At 38.5% G+C, this 20,206-nt stretch overlaps 1 protein-coding gene across 7 annotated transcripts in view; it reads left to right on the top strand.

Moving 5' to 3' along the window:
• Positions 1-20,206, top strand: part of NTNG1 (netrin G1) — a 144,926-nt gene that overhangs the window by 83,880 nt on the left and 40,840 nt on the right. For all 7 annotated transcript variants that reach the window (XM_062497556.1, XM_062497553.1, XM_062497551.1 and 4 more), the window contains exons 3-4: positions 4,303-4,475; positions 14,825-14,851. In XM_062497556.1, the coding sequence (XP_062353540.1) occupies positions 4,303-4,475; positions 14,825-14,851 (200 nt within the window). The remainder of the gene's footprint in view (positions 1-4,302; positions 4,476-14,824; positions 14,852-20,206) is intronic.

Genomic DNA, 20,206 nt, shown 5'->3' with positions numbered 1-20,206 from the left:
TTTCCTTCCTAGGAGGCTGATTGCACATCTGGAGTGATCTGCTGGGAGCCCGTCAGCTCCCAGATCAGTGGTGCTCAGCTGATTGACAGCTGAAATTCCTAAGGTACAGACCATGCTGCTTTGTTTTCACACCACTGACAACCCAGTGTATCTCATCAAAAGAGTGGCTCTCTCATGGTCTGTCTGGGTGCTACTTTTACTGAAATAGCCTTCATTCTGTAACCCTAAATATTTCTGTTTTCCTTACTGCCTATCCTGCAAATAGAATCAGCTTTTTATTGTACTCTAGTCATCTCTCCACCCTGCTATGCTCATTTACCTCTGTCAGTCATCCAGAGAAGTCTGTCCCTCAAGCATAATATGCATTTTTCTTTGCAAAAGTATCAGAGTGTGCATGTACCCTCTGATGAGGTCCCTAAAAAATTACCCAATCCCTAGTGCAGCCTTTGTAAAAAAACAAAAGCATATGAAATATTATTTCCCTGTTTCTGTCTCCACATACACCACAGATTTTGATGCTGACTTGATTTCCCCCAGACACGGTACCCTCCAGTTTGCTTTCTGTAGAATGCTTCTTGTTCTCTTTCAGTTTTAGCACTGCCTGCATTTTACCCATGTTCACTGTTCATCTATGTCCTTGATTTGCAGTGGAAATCATGATCAATCTCTTCAAGATCTATCAAGTGGCTTCAACAACAAAAATCGTGCAAGAGGAGAATCAGAGCCTCTGGTTCAGTCTTTCAAATGTCTCATTTTACTTATGCTTCCACTCTTTTATTCCTTATATAGAGTTGCTGACTCTAACAAAATTAACAGTTCAATCACTTTGGATTTTATTATTCTGCAGATTTGTTCATACTTGTGTAACATTAATAATCATGAGCCAAACCCAGCTTCTCTGTTGCCTATACACTAAGAAGGCAGCGTTTTTCCACACATTATCTGATCTTTTGTGGTTTGGGTTTAGGAAGGGTTTTAAACATTTATTTTTTTGCTGAGTATAACTAAGTCTTACTAAGTCAAATTTGACATTTTTAATATAAATGTATTTTTAACCTTAATTTTAGCCAGTCTTGTAATAAAACATAGTGACTGCATTTGTTCCTTACTTTCTTCTTAGAATGCATACACAGCTAAGTCTGAAGTATTCTGAGGATTCTTTGGAAATTCACCATTGTTGGCTCTGTTTTCGCTCAATTATCAATGATAGAGTTGAACTATCCTCTGCCTACAAAAGTTGTAGTTCAGTACTTTATTTTTTTTCCAGTGATCAGACTCATTTTTTCTCTTACTCGCTTTAAATCATACTCCTAGAAGGCCATACTATTTTCTCCTCTCTCTGTCTCTGCATTTTGTTTGTTTTGTTGTTTGGTGGTTTTGTTGTTTGGTTTTTTGTGGTTTTCTTTGTTTGTTGTTGTTCTGTTTTGTTTTGTTTTGGAGAGGGCATGCTTTGGGGTTTGGTTTGGGTTTATTTTTCAGCTTTTTATTATTACTTGGAATTTTATATCAAGATGGGATACAACATTCTGGATAATTCTAGGAAAGCTTTCAAAAATACATATAAAGCATATAAATAAGTTGATTTGCATAAAGGCATTGATTAAGTGAATCTTTGATTATTCTACTGGTTTAGGACAAGAAAAGCCATTTAGCAATTCTTCCATTTAGGAAGCTAAATGGCTGAAATATCTCTGTGTATTTTGTGTGTGTTTAGTCTAAATGCCCATATGTGAGCTGTTGGTTTTAAATCTCAGTTAATACGGTTTTAAAATTTGACAGGAGGTTGCCAGCTACTTCTAGAAGAAAATGCATTTTGCTGTTTTTGTTCAGAGCTGCCTGTATCTGGTCCCAACACAGCCCTCCAGGATGTCTCATTCTCTCAGTCTGGTGGTGCTTGGTGGCTGCAGTCACACAAGGTGCCCTGTGCAGGACCCTGCCCATTGCTGGAGCACCAGGGCCCTGCCACATGCACCCCAGAACAGCTGCCTGGTGTGGCTGCACCTTGAGCTGAGAAGCACCTCCTCTGCAGAAATCTTGCCCTAAGAAGCTAAAAAACACAGGCACCAGGACAGGCAGCAGAGCTGTGCTGCTCATGCTCTCTTGCCTGGGAAATCAGGAAAAGGAGGCAGCCTGTAAAGACGTGGGACACAGAGGGGTTGGGGAAAGTGGGCAGTAACAGGAAAACGTGAGGCTATATGGGAGTTGTTTGTGAAGGCATGTATATATCCATACATATAAATACATGTGTATGTTTTGCATTTCTATCTGAAGAGGCACAGCACAGGACTGGATAGCAGAGGAGGATGGAGAAGGCCAGAGTCCATCCAAAACTTTTATCCATGCAAGCAAAACTAAGGAAGGGTCAGTCTCTCTTCAGGAACATGTGACAAGCACAGCATCTAAGAAGTGCAAAGAGATTTTGCACGGATTTGTGGCACAATTATTCCTTATTTTCAGGTGCTTGTTGAAAAAAGAGCTGTGCATATTTACTCCAATTAGCAGACAGACATACTTTTATCTTGCCACACCTCAGTTCCCGTACAGGTCTGCAGCACCCTTTCAGAGCTCTAGGTACTACAGCTTTGCCTCAGAATCAACCATTTTTTACCTCCTGCCTAGATCAGTTTGCTGCCTCTGACACTGAGTCCCTATAATAAACCAGAAATCTCCTCCTGAAAGAAATCCAGTCCCTTCCTCCATCTAATTTGTTCTAGTTACTTGACAGTCTCTCCTGCTTGTCTCCTCTATTTTTAGTCTTGTTCTTACTGTATATCTCTCCTGTTTGGAGTCTTCCATTTTCATATTCCTGTGGGCAGTAAAACAACCCAAGGCTTTTTTTAATAGCAGTACCCTTTACCAAAATATCCAGTGTCTAATGAATAGATAGATGTCATCCACTGATGTACAGACAGGCATCTTTCATTCTGCTATGGACTCACTGAAAATTCACAACTGATTTTGTCTTCAAGCACACATATTTTGTAAATTGTGTAAAAATTACTCTCTTTCTCTTGTCCTGCATATTGAATACATTTTGGTAATTTCAGTTGTAAAGGTGTTGAACCTGTTTCTCTTTAGAATGAGCATTGCTCAAATGACAGCAGTTTCATCTGGCTCATTTCTAGCACTGAGGAGAATGCTTTACCATCTACTGTATTACATATTCTTGTGGATTTTCTCCAGGACCTACTCATGACAACTGCAAGCTTGTTTTACCCTGGGGATATATATGTATGTGGCCAATTGCTTCAGGTCATATTCCTTCCAAATGGAAGTCAGCTTGACAGCTATTAATTTGCACTTGGCCATTCCATGTGTTGTTTTGCTCTAATTATTGGTCACTGTATGGAACAGGTGACAAATGCCCACATGAGAACCCTGTAAATTACTAGATGTATGGTCATTAGGAAAACAAACAGGAAAGGTCGTTAAATACTGGTTTTCTCTCCAGCCCCAAACAGAAATAGATTTTTGCTTGTTTTGACATCTGTTGGAAAGGGATGGAAAGGGATGGAAAGAGGTGAAAATACCTTACTGTTTATGAAACTAACTTCCCATTCTGTAAGTGTCCTAGTTGCAGGAAAAGAGGGGAATTTAAGGAAAATGCAATTGTTTTAGGACCAGATGCAGAATCTGGCTTATCTAATGATTTTGTCACAAGGCTTGATTAGATTTCTTTCCCAAGTAAAACTGTGTCTAGCAAAGTATTTCATCTGACCTTCAGCTACTACAGCTATATTGAATTAAAGCAGGAAAAGAAATTTCTTTTCTGAACAAGACAGTACTTGCTGAACAAGAATGGCAAGACACCATTATAGTGAGCTTTCCTTCTATTGAAGTGTGACATTGCAGAGGATATTTAAATGAAGTCTGTTTTCTCAGCCTCCCAGGGTGTAAATTGGACCTCAATTTGGGCCAGATTATATAAGGACATAAACAGAGGACTTGTTCTGTTCCTGGGAATAGTAACTCTTGAATTTTTGCAAAATTATAGATCTGTCTCTAATAAAAATTATGAATCATTTATTTGTTCTCAGTGGAGCTGCATTAGTGAAAGCAAGATTCAGCATCTTGGAGTCTTAGTGACATTTCTGCTTTTAGACTTGTGTGAAGCTGAAGAGCTGCAACTTGCTTTTTGGGAAATGTCTTGTGATGTCATGCTTTCATGTTAGAACAATACCAGAGGGACAACACAGAAATTGAGTGGTCGCCATAGGACATGCTTTTCTAAAACTTGAGCTTAAACTCACCTCATCTCTAAATAACATTCCACTTTGTTTTATTTTTGCCTTTTAAAATTAGGTGTAAGTGCAACCTTCATGCTACTGGCTGTAAAGAAGAAAACAAAAGACTACTTTGTGAATGTGAGCATAACACAACTGGCCCAGACTGTGGAAAATGCAAGAAGAATTATCAGGGCCGACCGTGGAGCCCTGGTTCTTATCTGCCTATACCTAAGGGCACTGCTAATATCTGTAAGTAGTTTTGTATAATAAGGATTTTTCATTACTGCAATTCTGCCCCATATTACAGCTCTGAAGGAAGATTAATGTTTGCAAAGGTTTGAATTTCTGACTCGGTGTGTATAATTGGACAAGGTGTCAATTTGTAGGTGCTAATTGTAAGTGTACATCATCTGTGCTCTCACGTGGTTGTAAATGACTTCCAGGAGAACCACATGTTTATATCCATAAACACATCCCTGAACAGAAAGGGCTAAGGAATGAAAAAATTAGGACTTTTCACATAAAAAACATAGAGATGAGAGAAAACAGTGGGAGTAACTGCAGTACTGCTCCAGCCAGATGCCCTCAGCTCTCCATTCACACATCCTAATTGGCATGAGTTTGGTGACAGTCTCAGCTCTGCGTGTGAGAGAGAACCTTGCTCATTTTTTGTCCATTTAAAAAAAAAAGGTGGGGGGAAGAAAAATCTCAGGCCAAGTTTTTCATATTACTAACTAAAGATCTAAAGGTTGGGAAACATTTCCCTGATGTTGACCTGCAGTCCAGATTCAGATGCACTCTTGTAGATCAAGTGTTGAAGACAGAAAGCAAGGGCAAAACCTGAGGTTTTATACCTGCTTGTTTCGAGCTGACAGCCACTCCACAACACACATGTGTCCTATTCCAGCACAATTCCATGCTATCCAAGGGAAGAAGTTACTGACAGCTCTATTTCATGGTCCTGGACAGGATTGGGTCAAAATAAAACATGGTGGTGAAAGAGAGGGCACAAAGACAAGTATGACCATCCTTTTCATATGAAATATGAAGTGATTCAGAATCCTTCTGAACTGAATAACAGACTTAAATTCCTTTGAAGAAAGGACTGAAAATGAGGATAAACCTTTTGACAGAAGTTTCTAGCTTCTTTTAAGAAATGAGTCCACAGTTTTTCCCTGATTAAAAGCAAAACATTCACTTTAAAAATATTAGATATAACAATGTATTGAAAAAAGTTATTTGAGAGAAACAGAGCTATGTATGCAGCTGAATGAAGTTTAAAACCAGGAGCAGTGTGCAATGCTCAGAATGTTATCTAAGACTTCAAAGCAGCAGCTGTGAAGAATCAAACTCAGAAATGAAGATCATAGGAAGCAGGACCTTATCAAGTAAAATGCGAGAGTAATAGACTAAGTAACAAACCATGAAGCATAGGGGCATGAAATTATGATAAAATTCTTACTGAGCAGGGAAAAATGAACTTCCAAAAAGCAGGGAAAAACATTTTGTAAGAGTATTCACTTTTTTTTTTTTGCCTGTTACAAAAAGTGAGTGGGGCTCACAGAATTAATACTTTAAAGCTAAGTTTGGGAAATATGGTGAGATTTGCCAGGTTGATTTTAGCTAAATTCAGCTTGCTGTGTCATTTACCTCATTCCCAGTCAGCTGAGCACACACCAGACGGAACACTGGAATTAGAACCTACTGAAAGAGTATCTGAAGCTTGTTAAATCAACTTTATGTTAAAACAACATCAGTGAATTTCAGCAAATATACAGTTTCATCAAAAATCAAAATGTTTTGTAAATAATAGGTAGTCATTTCTGGCGCTGATGATGATGGTGAATCATCATGAAAACATAACCTTATTTGAACTGACAAATGCTCCACTTACCCTCAAATCCTGACTCCAGCAGTGATCAGCAGCAGGAATTTGTGGCAAACAGGAAGAAGCATGAAAGATTTCTTCTTCACCTTCTCAGTTACCATGAAATAAATTGTCTTTCTGAGCTGGACTGCAGGGGTTGCTTCCTGCTGAACAGAGAGAGACACCCAGCTGACATAAGCTTGACCTCAGTGATACCTTATGGCAATACATTTTACATTTTAGTGAGACAATAAGTGTAACGTATTTTATTTTGCTTGCCTTAAATGTTTTTGTATGAATAACCCAGTATCTCAGACCTTAGATAAGGAAGGAACAAAGAATAATGCACCTCTGTTGACATCTCTTACACCATTTATCATTACATATACACTTGACCTTATGCACTGCTCCACTCTTTTTAAATGGCAAATCCTGATCTCTTTCATCTTATCAAAACCATAGCAGATCTCTGGCCATCTGTGCGTTCTTGATCTCTTCTGCTTCTATGATTCATTTTTTTATTTGGTGAGGCAAAAACTACACATGATACTCTAGACATGACAACAACATGGCTCTTTTATGGTACCATAAAAATGTGCCTCTTTTATATTTTGTTACTCCCTGGATCAGCCTTTGAGTCTTTTTTTAAGACCACCACAGTTAAAGTATTTCTTCTGGCCTCAAGGCTGACTTAGATGATAGGTTATATGCTCCAATAGTTAGCTCAGAAACAACATATTTGAGTTCTTTTAAAATACTTCTTGGGGCACCATTTCCTCATGGCAATTCTTGTTCAATACCATTTACTTCAGATGCTAATAGACTTAGAAAATTCGTCAGCATGTGAGAATCTCTCTTTGCTGTGAGCATCAGTGAAAACAATTAATTTAGTATTCAATATTAAATTAATTATTAATTAGTCATAGTATTAATAATACCTCAATTGCCTATCTTCCCAGTTATCTCTCTGGGCCTCCTGCTTCTAGTATGATTGTTTTAACAAAAAAGAATTGCTAATTTTTGTGCCCATAGGAAGTTGATTCTCAAAATACTGTGGTTTATATTTAAATTGGCAGATTTTATGGTTTTCTTCCCCGTATCTTTCTCCATTGAGAAGACTTACACTTTTGAAGGTTATCTTTCCAAAATCATCTACATTCTGTTGTTTTCGATTTGGCATTGGGGTGTGGATTTTTTTTTCTTTTTTTTTTTTATTATAAGAGAGTTAATTTTTATAAGTTAAAAAAAGAGATGAGCTATATATGATTATTTTGAGCCTCTCATACCCTTGTCTCCAGCTGCTTCCATGCTGTTTGCATGCATATCTTTTTAGATGTTCTTTTCACTTTTCTTTTATCTAACTTCCTCATTTTCATTTCCTCACTCTCTCAAAGTTAGATATTACTGCAGTGGATATTTTTTCTATCCTTTTCCTTCTCAACAAACATGTTGAGTTTCAGTCCAGAAGTGGTTTTCTGATAAAACTGCTTCTTGAATTGTGTCTTATGCACTGCTTCAGATCTAAATCAGCTTCTCTTCTTGTGGGTTGTCTGATTCCTTGTTTCAAGCAGCCATCATTTATGGTATGTAAATCTTCCTTTCTTTTGTCACTTCCTGATTTAAGGCTGCATGTGTTGGAGCATATGAAGTTACGTATTATTGTGTAAACTCTCTGCACAGTTAGTGTAATTTCACTTACCCTATTGCCTTTATGTCACCATCTCCATTGTGTGCTCAGCAAAGCAGCCCTAGTGTTATAGTCTCCCTAGTCAGGTGTGGATTCCAAAGTAGTTCCTGGAACATAGAAATAACTTGATAGAAATAACTTCCCTTCATATATTACTCCAGTTCCCTGGGGGTACTCTGTATAATCCAGTAATATAGTGTCCCTTTCATACTTCTCCTCCCTCCAACTGTCAAAGACCATCTTTTTCACCTAAGACAAAATTATTTAAAATTTTTAATATATTTGAAGGTTACATGAATATGCTTAAATAAGATACAGTTAAAAATAGCTGTATAAATTAAACACTCTGAATTTCTTTTCTTCTTTCCACAAAATAAAAAGATACTCTTTTTTGAGGTTCTCTGGATTTATGAAATTTGTTTGCATTCAACAAGAAGCTTAGTGTCTATTTCCAAATCTTTCCCAGCTGGAATGTCGATTATTTCCATTGCTCTGTTTCTGCCATTCTTTGTGGCCAAAACGACTTCAAGACTTTTCAAGCTGCATGTCATGAAACAAAAGACCATTCCAGATTGTTCTGTAGTCATAGCAGAAAACGACACAAAGCTGTTTTCTTTATCTATTTATTTCTTTATAATTTTAAGTCAACCAGAGTTTTTCAGGAGAATGCAAAACATTTTTCCATGCTGTTCCTGTGAAAGACAGCAAGTACTCTGTAGTACTCTGGCACTAACAATATTTCTCCATTTGTCTCCACACAGCATTTATTTTATATTTCCACTCTATCTTATTGACTATTTTGTGATTACATTCATTCCCTTGTGCTGCCACATTCTGTAGATAGTTTTTTCTGCAATATGTTTTGACACACAAAGTGAACTTATTGAATTTCTCTCTACTTGGTATTACAGGATAGCTTTTCTCCTCAGCAGTTGGATGTGTCTGACAGCACTAGCCCTTTTCTTCCTCCTGTTGTTTAGATCATCTTTGGCACTTACGTTCTCTGCTCCATCAGACAGAGCTGTCTCAGACTGCACGGAGATGCCATGGATCAAAGCCTGCTTGCTTTGTGTCACTCCCTTCACCACCAATAATCTGTATCAAAAGTGTCCAACACTCAGCAAAACCCCGTCCTAGCTGTTACATGGCTTTCCTAATTCATAGTTCAACATGAAACAAAGGATTGACCAGGACATGGGAAACATTGGTGGTTCTTTTCAGTCAAGAGTCAGGCAGACAGTCTCAGGTTACTGAATTTCTCCTGCACTGGGTCCCCCTCCCATGGTACAGCCTCTGTCTCAGCAGCACAGCCTTAAACCTCCCTGAAAGGCAAAAGACACACAAGGCATCTGTGCAGCACAGCCACCACAGAAACAGTTTCTGGCAAAACTTATGGCACCTCCAGAAGTGCACTGGTATTACCCTCCTTGATGTTCAGTTTTCCCCATAAATATTTGCTGACATAAAGCCATCTTGAAGGACCAGCAAAAATGAAGTTGTCCAAGAAGTTGTGCTTTCCTAGTCAGTAATCCCACTAACAAGGATCCCTCTAACTGAAAGGATCACACATCCTGCTTTCCAGTCAAAGCAGATTCATAAACTAGACAGCGACCCATTTTCTAAGGGCCCATTCCCCCAAGTAACTGGAAGTTTTCCAGTGCCTTCTTCATGACTTGGTTTGAAGGAATGGGACATTTATGTTGAAGTCCTAAAATATTGCTTCTTGATGCTTTTGACAACGTGTTTCAAAGAGAAAAAGGAAAATATCAATAAGTTACAAAACAGCAAAGCCTCATATTGCTCCTATTTTATATTACACATTAATCTTAGCCCATGAAGCTTACAGAAGGTATAAAGCCACAGGAACATGTCACATAAAAGGCTGGGAAACCTGGTGTGAGGGCAAAACTGCAGTGTATCAAGAGCATTCAGGTAAACAGGAATGTCAGGGAAAACTGAAAATATGCAACTGAAAAGCTCAATTTTCCTTCAACTGGGTATCCAGTGCAATAGCCAGCGAAACATTGCAGGTACATACCTAAAAACAATGCACTGTAAATAACATGCTGTATTTTTTAGAATAGGGCTTGAAAAATTATCCTTCAGCACTCTAGCCTCTTGCATGACCCTGCTGAGCTGGTTGGTTGTGCTGGCTATGGTGACATCTGTTGCTGGGAAGTGACTTGTTTCCATACAGCACTGGTTACAAACAATTCTATTTTTGCCATATACAGTGCAGAGGTGAAATGAAAGACTTCTGGTCCTGAAGCAGCAGCAGCATGGGAGGGCAAAGTGTCTGTTTTAAAATATTTAAAGTGCCAAAAATGCTCTGAGTTTCAGGCTTTTCAAAGTTTCTAATATTCTATCAATAAGTTACGATTACTTGAAAAAACATCTTTTTATTTCACTGGGTGTTTCCAAGACAGAGTTTTCAATATTGATTTGGACTCACTAAAACATAACACAAAAAAAGTCCAAATTTTAAAAGATGTTACCCTATAAAACAATAACTATTTCCTCTGTCCCATTTATTTCTGGTGATACTGCTTGGGAAAGCAGAGGTTAGGAATAACAAACTTCATCAAAGCAGTTCCTTTTCTATGAATTCAGTCTTTTCAGAGAAACAGCTGCAAAATTAACAGTAGCAGGAGTTCTGGGGCTCTTGGAATGAAGCAGATGAAATTTCCAAAGAATTTTCTTTCACTGTGTGTAATCCTTTGTCTGAATACAGGTTTAACAATACATGAAAAGTTTACTCTTATGATCATAATGATCACTCCCTTTGAGGGATTACAAGACACCAGTATCATCGAGCTTCTCAGGGTTTTAAATTGCTAGAGAATTCAGAAGTTCTGAAATTGATGCTGAGCATCTGATATTGCAATCATGCCTCAATGGAAGAGCTGCAAAGGGAAGAAAGACTCACTGCAGGGAGTGCTGCCATGCTGCGGGGCAGATATTCTAGCAAAAGATCAGATGAGGCATTATCATCCCTGCTCTGACTCTGCTATGAAAAGCTCTATATTTTTGTTCCCGTTTAAGAGTCCTGCCAGAAGCACATGTGGGCACTGACAATGGAGGTGCTACGAGGGTCTGCAGGGTATGACCTGCCTGAGACTGGAAGCAGCAGTGTGGTCCTTCTCACCAAAAGCTTGTTCCATTTCCTTTGTGTTAAGGATTTCACTCTGACACAAACTAGAGACAAAATAAAAAACTTGCTTTCTTCGCTAGCATTTGATTTGATTTTTTTCTTCATCTCCATAGCCAGCTCCATGCTAGCTAAGAGCTAAAACAACCCATTTCTGGAAGCAGGGGAAATGAGAAAATTACTGGGCAGATGCAGAAGATCGTATGAAAGGAAAACACCAGATTTTTTTCCTCTCAAGTAATGCATATATATTTAGATGCACTTAGAGTGAACATGTAATATACCAAACCACCGCCCTCAAGTCAAGTCAAAAATAATAAGTAGTATTAGTGACTTTCTCCTGCAATGTTTGCCATTCAGGGGCAGCACCAACCTCTGAACTTTTTTTGCACACTTTACTTGATGTCCCCTCACTATAAATCCAATACCATTAAGAACCATCCCAGTGATTTCAACTGGAAGATAATTTAGGCTGAACGTTGCTTTGGTTTAGCAATTGAACAGATGTAAATTCAATCCCTTTTTGTACCTTGCTCAATAGAACTGTCCATCAAAGGAAGTAATGGGCCTGATCCTCCATCTCTCTACCCTGTCCCCATCACTTCACTGCTGCAAAGTACTCACAGATTTCAGTACAAGGCTGTTTGAAAACCATCCATGCCATGTAAGAGACCAGGTTCAAGCCAAGGGCCAGCAGTGGGAGGATGACTTCATGGCCTGTGGCTGTCCCCAGCTGTGGAGAGGTGACCCTACAGCCTGTGGCTGTCCCCAGCTGTGGAGAGGTGACCCTACAGCCTGTGGCTGTCCCCAGCTGTGGGGAGGTGACTCTACAGCCTGTGGCTGTCCCCAGCTGTGGAGAGGTGACTCTACAGCCTGTGGCTGTCCCCAGCTGTGGAGAGGTGACTCTACAGCCTGTGGCTGTCCCCAGCTGTGGAGAGGTAACTCTACAGCCTGTGGCTGTCCCCAGCTGTGGAGAGGTGACCCTGCAGCCTGTGGCTGTCCCCAGCTGTCGGGAGGTGACTCTACAGCCTGTGGCTGTCCCCAGCTGTGGGGAGGTGACCCTACAGCCTGTGGCTGTCCCCAGCTGTGGGGAGGTGACTCTACAGCCTGTGGCTGTCCCCAGCTGTGGGGAGGTGACCCTACAGCCTGTGGCTGTCCCCAGCTGTGGGGAGGTGACCCTACAGCCTGTGGCTGTCCCCAGCTGTGGGGAGGTGACCCTGCAGCCTGTGGCTGTCCCCAGCTGTGGGGAGGTGACCCTGCAGCCTGTGGCTGTCCCCAGCTGTCGGGAGGTGACCCTACAGCCTGTGGCTGTCCCCAGCTGTGGGGAGGTGACCCTACAGCCTGTGGCTGTCCCCAGCTGTGGGGAGGTGACCCTGCAGCCTGTGGCTGTCCCCAGCTGTCGGGAGGTGACCCTACAGCCTGTGGCTGTCCTCAGCAGTGGTGACACAGGCAGAGCTGTGCACTCAGGCCCTGGCCTTCCTGCACACTGACAGAGGGAAAGCAGAATCACACCTCCTGTGCCTTGTTACCTAAGGACTTGCACCAAATACAGCTCAGCTGAATTTAAGAGCTAGCCTCAATATGTAACTCCAGATCTCACAAACACTCCTTCTAAGAATAATTTTCCCATCATATGTGCAGTTTTCACAGAGTGTTAATAGATCCTGCTTCATGGCCCTATATAACCAGCTCCTTTCCAGACAAACTCAGAAGTGTCATTCTCACTCTCTTTAGTAAGAGGGACATAAAGTGGTGTACTATCAAGGCCAGCCACCTCACGGATACCTGGTTGTACAAAAACCAGTCTGGTTATAGAAGACCACACCAACTAAGAAACTGTAGAGAAATAGCAAAACAGCTTTTGAAACAACCTGAAGATATCTTTGCAAGGTTAATACAGAGCCCTCAGGCTAGCAGGCATCTTGTGTTCATTATTCTCTGCCCAGGAAGCATTTATCACTAGGAATTCATTGAAAATTTTGAAGTACGATAATATGAGGCAAGCAGACTCACAGGAAAACCTCTTCCTTTGCTACAATCTGTTCAGGAGAGAAGGGAAAGAATATTTGTATGTGTATGTAGGAGACAGAGAGGTTTGAGGCGGGGGAGTATACCCAGAGGAAATACAAATTCCACAGAGCAAGTGTGAGTGCGAGAACACAGCTTTTGTCTTTTATCTAATATTTGTGTAGGTTCCATGAATGTATAAAGGAAAATTAATCCTACTAATTTAAACCAGCTACAATGACTTGGAAAAATTTAAACAAGCTGCTATTGAAACTTCAGGGAAAAATATTTGAAAATTGATTGTCTTTTTGACATTTAAAATAAGGGGATAGACATTCTCTTTAATTATCCTAACCTAAAAAAAGCACTTTTTGTTACTATTAGAACTATGACCACGTTGTTCTATTATGATGATATTTCCATGTAGCTTTCAATACCTCATGGCACTAAAATTTTGGAAAATGCACATTAATCTCAGCAGAAGTAGAAATAATTAAGTTTGCTAGCAGCATCTGAGTGTGGGGCTGGGTGAGCAGCAGGTCCTACCTGTGGTGCTCTGCCAGACCATGGCTGCCACAGGATATGAAACCCAAGAGCTGCAATTCTGACATGTGCCCCAGGATTGATCTGGTGAAACATAAAAAGTCTCAGTTTTGTCCCCATTCTGCAAATTCTGTTACTTAGCCATGCTACAAGTTAGGATTGTTCCCAGCTTGATTCTGCAACCTTGCTTACATTGAATATAATTGAGTCTTTATTATATATATATATATATATATATATAATTTATTAATTATAATTTATAATATATTTCTTCACTTAATTGCAGAGTGAGGTTCATGCCTATCTCTAAGTAAGGGAGAACTTCAAGACAGATGTTGAAAGAAATGTAGCAGATGTTTAATGGAGAAACAGATTTCTGCAACAAAATGCATGCCACAAGTCAGTAAAACTTTAAAAAGTCAAACTGTATTTAAGACAGAGGATGCAAATATCCAGGATTTCAATACTGATCTGCAGTTTCTAAGTAACCCAAGTGATGAGCCACAGTGCTACTAACAATGGCATTTAATCTTAAAAAAAACCAGCATTTCAGGAAAGATTTCATATCCATGGTTTTGTGCTACACACAAAGCCTAGGTTTCAGGGCAGACCTGACAAGATGCTTGTTCTTGGAACTGCATTATACAGCATGAGATCCCACACTGCATATCTGGTAAAGGAATTTTACTCCTTAACAGCCCCACCTCTTATGGTAAATCTCACCTGCATTTGGAATGGTTTCCTTGCATTAATTCCGTTTAGGAATTGAAATTAACACAGGCAAAAAAAAATGAATCAATGAGAGGCTTAATCAATATGGCCAACCTACTGCATTAGATTGTTTCACTCAATTACATTTCTTTTAAATAGCTTAATTTAGATAACTGTCAGGTGAAAGAGGGAAAATTAGTTATATACAATTAATGCAACAGAAGGTAGCAACTGATTTAAGCAGCTGGTCAAAGCAGTTAGCAATGCATCTATCCCTTGGTTAAATTACTCTCCTAGATCTGCATAATACATGCACGACTGATATTTTTATCTAGAGCATTAAATCTAATGGCTGGTTAGTTGAAATACAAAACTGTTCTGAACAAATTCAAGAAGTTCAGAGAGCTGGTATAGATCCCATCTGTCAATGCATTTTAGTGGTCCCTGCAGCCCCATACTGAAAAATATAAAAGACTCTGCATTTATAAAGGACTGGGCACATAATGGCAGATGCTTGAGTTTAACTATGTATTGATAAAGTATTCTGAAAATGTTTTCAGACTCTTAGATGTAATAGCTTGGCCAACTACAGCAAACAAGCTAACTACACTTCTTTGTGTTTTCTTTCTCTGCAGGTATACCCAGTATTTCCAGTATTGGTAGTAAGTAGTAAAACCAGTATTGTTTTGCATTGTCATTCAGCTTCATGGATCTGATTTCCCAACATCCCTTTCTGGTGTAGATAATGTTTCTGTGAGAGTATGCCCTGTGGTGCATGGGCTGTGTATTAGCCTTCCTCTCCAGCATTAACATGCAGCTGTTATTTTGTGGTCAGAGACAATGTCACACCTTACATCTGCATTCAGCACCAGATTTTCTGATCGATTCTTATCAGCAGAGGAGCACTGAGTCAAATAAAACTGAGTGTGACACGAAGAATTAAGACACTGTTGCAGAGAAAATGTTTGTTGAGCATTTTGAAGAAAAGTGTTTGCTAATAACAGAAGTATAGGACCAGGAATTTCCATGTACGTATATGTGTGTGTAAGTTCAAACAGCAGATGGAAAAGTTTATAAACAGAATAGCTTTCATTTGTGTGAAGTAGATTAGCAAATGCAGTGTATCTGCTGGAATCTGCATTAACTTTAGCGGGCTTTGAACTCAGCTTTACTGCACAAAATAAATAGAATTATGTTCCTTCACAGAAAAATGCTTTCCTGTGTGCAGTTAAAGGACTAAACTACTGCTCTTAAACTACAAGAAAACCATAACACCCTTCTGTAAAGAACTGCTACATCATTGAAATAGATGATTACTTAAACAAAACACATGAAGAGACCAAGTGCACAGCAGCTGAGCTGTGAGCCTCGCTGAGTTCCCCACGGAGGAGTGCACACAGTCATGGCACGTTAGTTAATTGCCAATAAAGAAGGGAGGGAGAAATGGGATCCTGCTGTGGCTCAAGGAAAGAATATTCCCCAAAGCCTCGGCTTTGCATATCCTTTGGGCACAACTTGCATAATACAGGACAATCACAGTTATGAAATATCACAGTTGTTGAATGCAATTTGCCATACCCGATATGCAAGTGAAAAGTTTTTAATAATTGGGGTAAAACTTTCTCACTTCTTATGATGCAGGGTCAGGACTATCAATTTATAATCAGCTCAGTTTACTTAAGCCCACGAATAGCACTGATTTGTTAAGCTCTAGATAGCTAAGTTAAATGCCATCAAAACTATCTCCCCCTGCACGTGTGAGCAGTGTTAGCAGCCAAATGCCACAGCACCTGTTTTCAGCTTTTAACAGCTAAACAGCATCAATGACAATAATGTGCAAATGAAAGCCTTCAATCTTAATAATGTCATTTGCCTGCTCTAGTATTTGTATGCTGGCAGGTTCATAGTGATGTGCTATTTTCAAAATTTTGGGTTTATATATATGTTTCATTACAAAAAAAAAAAATAATTCTCTAAAAGAAAGAGAATAAGTTTATGTCACCATTCTCAGAAATATTCCTGCCATTAATAACAGAAATGGGATGAATGGGAAATAGCTCTTTGGAGTTTGATTGTGGTATAGTTTCTTAGTGCTGTGTTGCATGGTCTATATGGTTGTGTTTTCACTTCACAGTCCATACAGCCTTTGTCACCACATCTACCATTTCTGAGCATCAGCAGATGTTGGCCTTTGAAAACTTAATAGGGAAACTCAAATATCTTTTGAACAATGGTGAGCTGAAAGGATGCATTGTTGACCTCTTTGTATTCTACACTGGGGTGATTAGTACAGTTTATTTATTACAAACTGAGAAAATTCTGTTTAGCATTCTATACAAAATACAAGAGTTTCTGCAAATCTCTGTTTTATCTTTAGTCTGCTGTAAATGTCTTGGGGATAACATGTGGTAGAATTCAACATATTTCTTTGCCTGCCTGAAAAGGGTGAAGTATGAGCATCTCTTCATGAGCACAAGTAAATACTGATTCTCTGCTTTTTTTTTCCATGTGGTTTTTCCTAAGTAGCTCAGGGGGGAAATAACTCTACTTGCTTAATGTTCTGAACACCTATCCTATAACATAGGAATAGCAGAAATTTTGTTAAAGAAGGACAGAATCTATAAATTTATCCTGTTCTCAAAGAGAATTTAACAGAAGTCAAATTAACACACAAAACCAAAAGAGATTAATTAGTTGTGGCTGCTTTAATGGATTCTGCATTATTTTTGTTCTGTCTATGCTAACACAGTGTTTGTTTTCATATCAGCAGAGTTTTTTCCCATCTGGGGACAGGAAGTTACTCTCAGGAGATACAGTTTGGGTTTCATTTTGCCTGGCAGCTAACACCTACAGGGGGGTATTGGCTTTTGTGTGCTCACAGCTCTTTCTAGTTTATATGGAGAATGGGGTTGGGGCAGGGGGCTTAGAAGCACTAAACTTCCTGCATGAAAAGAAGATGCCACCTCAAACAATGTTCATTTAACACTTTTTTAAGACTGCAATGAAAGCCAGCAAAGAAAAATAAAATATATTCGCCTGTGTGCACATATATGTATTATTCAATGCTTTTCTATTTTACCTCAAAGAATTTTGTATTAAAGCATCTTATCAGTAAAATTTGAACACAAAGAAAGAGTGGTCATTAGTGAACATCCTTTCTGATCATCTAGAAGAAAACAAAATGAACAAAAAAAACCCCAGAGCTTTCCCATTAAGGTAATTTGTACCTGCTGTTGTCTATCAGTTGAATAATAGGTTCTCTGATCATTTCCAGCATTCTTGATTACAATACTGGCTCTTTCAGCATTTTTCAGCCATGTCTGAAAAAATACTGATGAAAGTGTTAGCAATTAATGAGTCCCAAAACCATTTCATAATTTTAAGCAATGCTTACATATAGTATGTAAATATTCTGAAAAATACATTATTTTACTTGCTAAAATAATGATTGTACAATTTTACATAGACCAGTGCATCAAACTGTTCATTATTGTGACCAAATACCAACATTACTAATCTGTACATGTATGCCTTCAAAAAGTTGAATCTTCTAAACTATTGCTTCTGTCTTTTTTCCTGTAAAGCATATCTCCACTAATTATGCTAAACAGTTTGTTATAAAGGGTATAATTAGATAGAGGATAGGATAGACATGATGTGCAAATAGCTCTGTGTGGGTGATTATCACCTTAAAGCCTGCTGCTGGCAGATGAGTCAGAGTTTAGAGACAGACCATGCACCCAAGTGCAAGATGCAATCACAATAATCAAATGGTATTTTCTGCTTTGTTCTCTATGTTTTTGTTCTTCCGTACAGTCAATTTTAAATTAAGAGTGTGCTTTTTTATGATAATGAATGCAAGATGTAGACGTAAAAAACAAAAAAAGGACTGAATGGGCACTTCCTTATTTTATTGTTTTCTTAACCTTGAAAAATCTTGTAGGTATTTTTCTGGAGCTAAAATAGTGTCTGGATAAAACAAAAAGCTTTATTTGTTTTTCACATTTGTCGTGAAATTTTAATGTGGTAAATATATATCTTAAAAGGTGGTGAGAGCAAATACTTGTGGATTTTTTTCTTCTTTTTTTAATAGAAACACAACATATTTTGGACCTGATTTTGCCCTCTTGCAGTAACCAAGAAGTTCTCTTATTAAATCATCCATCATGTGATCAAATCCATTACCATGCCAAGCTCTGGACTAAAGTCTATACCCAACACATGTCAGCAGGGCATAAACATGTATAACTAGGTTGTGCATTAATTTTCTGTTATTATTTGAGGTCAAGTTTTACAGAAAGCTGTACTGTTGAAAGACCATTAAGATATTTATCTCCTTAAAACATTCAATAATTGTCTTCAGACTATAGGCAAAATGTTCTCATTTAAATTTTATTTTATCCAAATCTGACCTTCTAGTAAATAATATTGTTAATCAGGCTTCCAGTCTAAGGCAATCACCTTATCTAGATAACTGATTATAATATCAAGTCAGTATTTGTTTTCCCTCCTTTAATGCTTTGAAGCTCTTGGAATCTTTTGCTTTAAAAATTAGGTTTTACACTATATTAAAACATTACTGAGCTGAAAGAAAACTCAAACAGCCTTTATGGTATAATGTGCTCATTTGAATACAGGATTCGAGATAAATTGACATTCCAGTTCGTGCCATTACTGGTAGTTTTACCTGGTAGGAGTCGCAGCAAAGTCAGTTTGCTGCTGTATAAATAACTAGGGTGTGAGCCCTGAAGGTGAGGAAGCAGAGCTGAGCCCAGCACAGAGCAGAAATGCCTCTTTGCAGAGATTTCCAGGGCAAGGTCAGAAACCACCAGTGCTGCCCCAGGGAGCACTGCAAGGTCATTGGGATGGGATTTGGGGGAGAGTTTGTTTCAGTTTTGATTTTACCAGATCCACCAATTTTAACAGATAAGAAGAGCTGTGCTCAGCAGTGTCATACACTGAGAGTTCAGAGTTGTTTCTCATTCCTCTTCCCAGTTCTCCATCATCGTCTTGAGTTAGTTTAAATCAGACTATCAATCAAACAGTGTTTGCAATGCTTTTTGATTTGCTGTAGTATATAGAAATATATAAAAATATTATATATATAGAAATATATAGAAAGCTACTCAGTTCATAGTTACCTTTCTTTTAACCATTAATAAATAATCAAGTGATAGGATACTCTCAAAAATAAGATATCAACATTCCAGTATGTACCATGGCACCCATGCAAAACACATGCACTTGCAATATGCAAGTTGAGCTCAGTTACTCAAGGAAGTTTATAGAAAGTAGACACTATCCAAAAAGACATTTTAAAATCTAATTATCTATACAGCTTGGGGAGAAACTTCCAGGAAAAAATGCATTTCTATGTTATCCTCTCATCTTTTTCTTTCTGTTCCTTAAGACATGTAATCAGTTTATTTCACAGACTAAAGCAAAGAATGAGGTTTCCAAATCAGCATAGTGATTTAAAAAAAAAAAAAATCTTGATTTACTGTTCATCAGTTGTGAATTACTGTACAGTAATTCCAGGCGACCAGCCAATTTTAGCATTTTTTTAGGAAAAAGCAGAAACAGTCCAAATAAAAAATAACAACATAACCCCTGCAAACTATCAACAAGGTAATTTTTTTTTTAATGAGAAGGTACCTAAATGTTTAATTCCAAAAGTACTTGAATTCATTGTGCACTTCTACAAATATTTTAGTGGAAATACTTAAAATTAAAGAATTCCCTCAGCCCTCAGTATTTTGAGAATCAGCCAGCAATTTGTTCAAATCAGTGGTATTTTTTTTTTTTTGGTATCTGAAGGTTTCCAGAGATGGATCCTTGGATTATTTTTTAACCCTCTAAAAAGATCACTTTCTTTTTTAATCTACAAGTGGACAAGTAAAGGACTAATTACATTTAAATTCTTCCAACAGTTATAAAATCTGTTATGGCTGAGGAGCTACCATAAAACAGCCACATCTTCACATTTATGCAGCATTCTCCTTTCTTCAAAGGAACAG

Source organism: Cinclus cinclus, chromosome 8 (genome assembly GCF_963662255.1).
Source record: "Cinclus cinclus chromosome 8, bCinCin1.1, whole genome shotgun sequence".
NCBI lineage: Eukaryota > Metazoa > Chordata > Aves > Passeriformes > Cinclidae > Cinclus > Cinclus cinclus.
This window is presented reverse-complemented; position numbering and strand designations above follow the sequence as displayed.